The sequence below is a fragment of the Papilio xuthus genome, unplaced genomic scaffold (genome assembly GCF_000836235.2).
Source record: "Papilio xuthus unplaced genomic scaffold, Pxut_1.1 DF824888.1, whole genome shotgun sequence".
Lineage (NCBI taxonomy): Eukaryota > Metazoa > Arthropoda > Insecta > Lepidoptera > Papilionidae > Papilio > Papilio xuthus.
Window position 1 is genome coordinate 2,999,787 of NW_013533761.1, and position 3,387 is coordinate 3,003,173.

Sequence of the window (3,387 nt, forward strand, 5' to 3'; positions counted from 1 at the left end):
TTTAGATGGATGAATAGATGTTTGTTTGAAAGTATCTCCAGAACGGCTGAACGGATCTCGATTAAATTTGGCATACATATAAAACATAGTCTGAACGAACACATAGGCTACTATTATTTTTATTTTTATTTCCGCGCTAAGTTGCGGGCGACCGCTAGTATAAACATATATAAAGTTTAGTCCGGTCTCCAGATTTATAGTGTCTACTTCTAACAAGTAATTTAATATCTACATAAATATTTAAAATATAATTTTCAAATGAGAATCATTCTCTTTTTGAATTTAATCCTAATGGCATTTTAACGACTTTTTGTTAACGTGTAATGAATGTTAATTGAGTAATTAACATTAAAATGAATTCGTTTTGTATTGTTGCTGTAAAAAATAAATTATCACAACAAAGCTGTTTGTTTAAAATATAATTGAGTTGAAAACTGTCACAATACCCGACACAATTCGGGGCGTTCAAAATCGTTGGATTAAATAGAAAGGGATTTCGCATCGGCCTCTGTATTTGAAACTGATCGAATTTGTTTTTTTGTGCCATAAGATTTACAATGATCCAATTGTCTGTTGAATCAAATCTACTTAAGAACAATGCCAGACAATTTTAGGTACAGATGTACCGATGTTTTCAACGATTATAGAACAAATTGCAATAATACAAGTAATTTGCGCATATTTTAAAGTTTTTGAAAAGCAGTTATTTTACCACTGTAAGAAAAGGATTTTATGTACATGCTAGCAGTGGCCCGCGATCTCATCCATGCGGAAAAATTAATAAGTAACCTACGTGTTCCTCCAGACTATGTTCTACATCTATGCCAAATTTCAGCGAGATCCATGCAGCTGTTCTAGATAATTTTAAACAAACAAACATCCATTGATTCATCCAAGCATTTGCATATATATTATAAGTAAGATAGTAAGATTGTGTGAGCTTAATAATAGTAGCTAATAGTAGTAACTAAGTAACCAAAGGGAATATTAAATACAAGATTCAATTGACGATAATCATAAATTATACCAACATGCATTAATGTCATCTAATAGATACAAGCTTAATTATATATGCCAGGATTATTATCAAATAGAGCTAAAGGTCTCGTTGGTGGATTATCAAAAGCGATAAAGGTTTTCAACTACATCGTTAATTTATTAAAAACAATATCTTAACCATCATCTTCTTACATTACTAGCCGTCGCCTGCGATTCCGTCCACGCGGAATTGAAATAAACTTAATAAGTACCCTATGTATTCTTCCAGGCTATGTTCTATATGTATGCCAAATTTCATCAAGATCCATGCAGCCGTTCACGAGATACCTTCAAACGGACATCCATCCATCCAAAATTACGCATTTATGATATTAGTAAGATTAAATTACCTTCTTACACTCGCAAAGCGATTAGCCAGTTACGTTACAGACCATACTTGAATGTTACAAACAATATGCTAGTACTGGGACAAAACTCATACAAAATTGTTGGCGAGTAAAATAGAAAGATGAACTTGCGTCGTTTTGTATTGATAGTTAGAGCTTTTTATAATAGCTTCAGTGTGTGCACTCGATAACGCGACTATACTGACAATGGCTGTGACAATAGCATTTTCAAATTGAAAAGTGCGACTCTGATATTGTTACGTTTAATTTTTTGTTTTGTTATTTGAGTCTTGAATATATCGTGGAAAAGATTCTGTTAACGAAAGCCGATAAAATTTATGTTTAAAAATCTGTTACTAAAACTTATGTTATTGTACTAAAGAAATGTAGATCTCTGATGATAAAATAATCTGACCTTACATTTCGGAAGGAAGAAGAAAGATTTTTGATCATACTCTGTACAGTTACCAATGACGTAACTCCTAAAACAAATAGTTATCTCTTTCGTTTTAATGGAGACTGAGACATGAAGAGTGGAATGACAATATATTTTTGCAGTGGAAGAAAAAAAATCGATTAATACCGAAATATGTATTCTCCCGTTAGAAGTAATTTACATGTTAGCAGGCAGGTCACGCGCCGCTCTCGCAAGATGTCAAAGTCCCCTAACCACTTTATTGCGTTTGTTCCCTAATGCATCAATCAAAAAGTTGAAGCAAGAAAAGCTATTGCTGTTGTATAACGACGTCAAATCAATTTCACAACACGTTTTGAAATAATAAACAAAAGACAATCGACAACAGCCAACAAATAGAGTTGAAGAAAGGAGACTAATGGGTTGGATTTACAGCTCAATCTTACTTTTCCTAATTATAAATGCGAAAGTTTAGATGGATGGATGGATGTTTGTTTGAAGGTATCTCCGGAACGGCGCAACGGATCTTATCAAATTTGGCACAGATGTAGAACATAGGCTACCAATTAGGATTTTTTTTACTCCGCGCGGACGGAGTCGCGGGCGACAGCTAGTAATATAAAACGTAACAAAAGTATTGATTAACCATTCATAATAGAAAAGGTATAGAAATAGCTAAAATATTTTCTATACCATCAAGGTATAGAAAATATACGAAATTAATCATTTAGCTAGATAAGTTTTTACGCAAAAAATCATTTTCTAATGATATTAAAAATTAGTTATAAAACTTGATTCCATAGAGCGGACTTTTACGTTAGTTAAGAAGTTTTTAATTAGTTAAAAGTCATTTTATTTTCGTTTAGAAATTAAATTAGATATTTTCTTTTCATTACTCATCATCTGCCCTTTATCCTACAAAAGGTCGGCACAGATTTTACTTTCCCGTACATCTTTATTCTCTATTACTATAACTATACTAGTTCAACTATATATTACATTGTACGGCGTTTCTCGGACATGTTGGGTATGCAATGAAGCAGGAACGCGTAGGACGCTACAGTAATTACTGATAAAGGCCCGGTCATTTGGCGCTTATTCTTAAATTAAATCGAGGTATTGCAGTCATTCAGAGCCATCTGGAGCGGTCAGTGCACATTACACAGACTTTATTAAACACCCACGTTGCCATACATCGTGCTTTATCTAGCTCGCTATTTAAATTGTTCGGATTATTTGTTTCTATGGAAATTGTAAAATTGTAAGTTGTGTAGAATTTACCGTGGGTTTTTGAGACCAAAATCACTGTATAAATCATATCGTCATCCCTTTCATCTTTGACGAAACAGATATAATATGTTTTAAACTTATCACAGAAACCCACGGTTGTAAATGTAAGTTTTCTTTTTTGTTTAAATTCTCAGGATATTGAATGTGAAAAGGAGTGTATCTGATTATTTTATTTACAACATAAGAACATATAATATATTAGTGGTACAAAAAATGGCCTTCCTTAGTTTGTCAACTAATTTTTTTTTGACTTTAATATTTAAAACAACACAATGTATTATAAATAAAATTGTTCGT

General features: G+C 32.4%; 1 protein-coding gene across 1 annotated transcript in view; it reads right to left on the reverse strand.

Annotated features, from left to right (window-relative positions):
• LOC106126989 (uncharacterized) overlaps positions 1-2,888 on the reverse strand; it is a 13,798-nt gene extending 10,910 nt beyond the window's left edge. Inside the window, exon 1 of the mRNA XM_013324902.1 lies at positions 2,800-2,888. Within this exon, the coding sequence (XP_013180356.1) occupies positions 2,800-2,888 (89 nt within the window). The remainder of the gene's footprint in view (positions 1-2,799) is intronic.
• Positions 2,889-3,387: the final 499 nt, after the last annotated feature.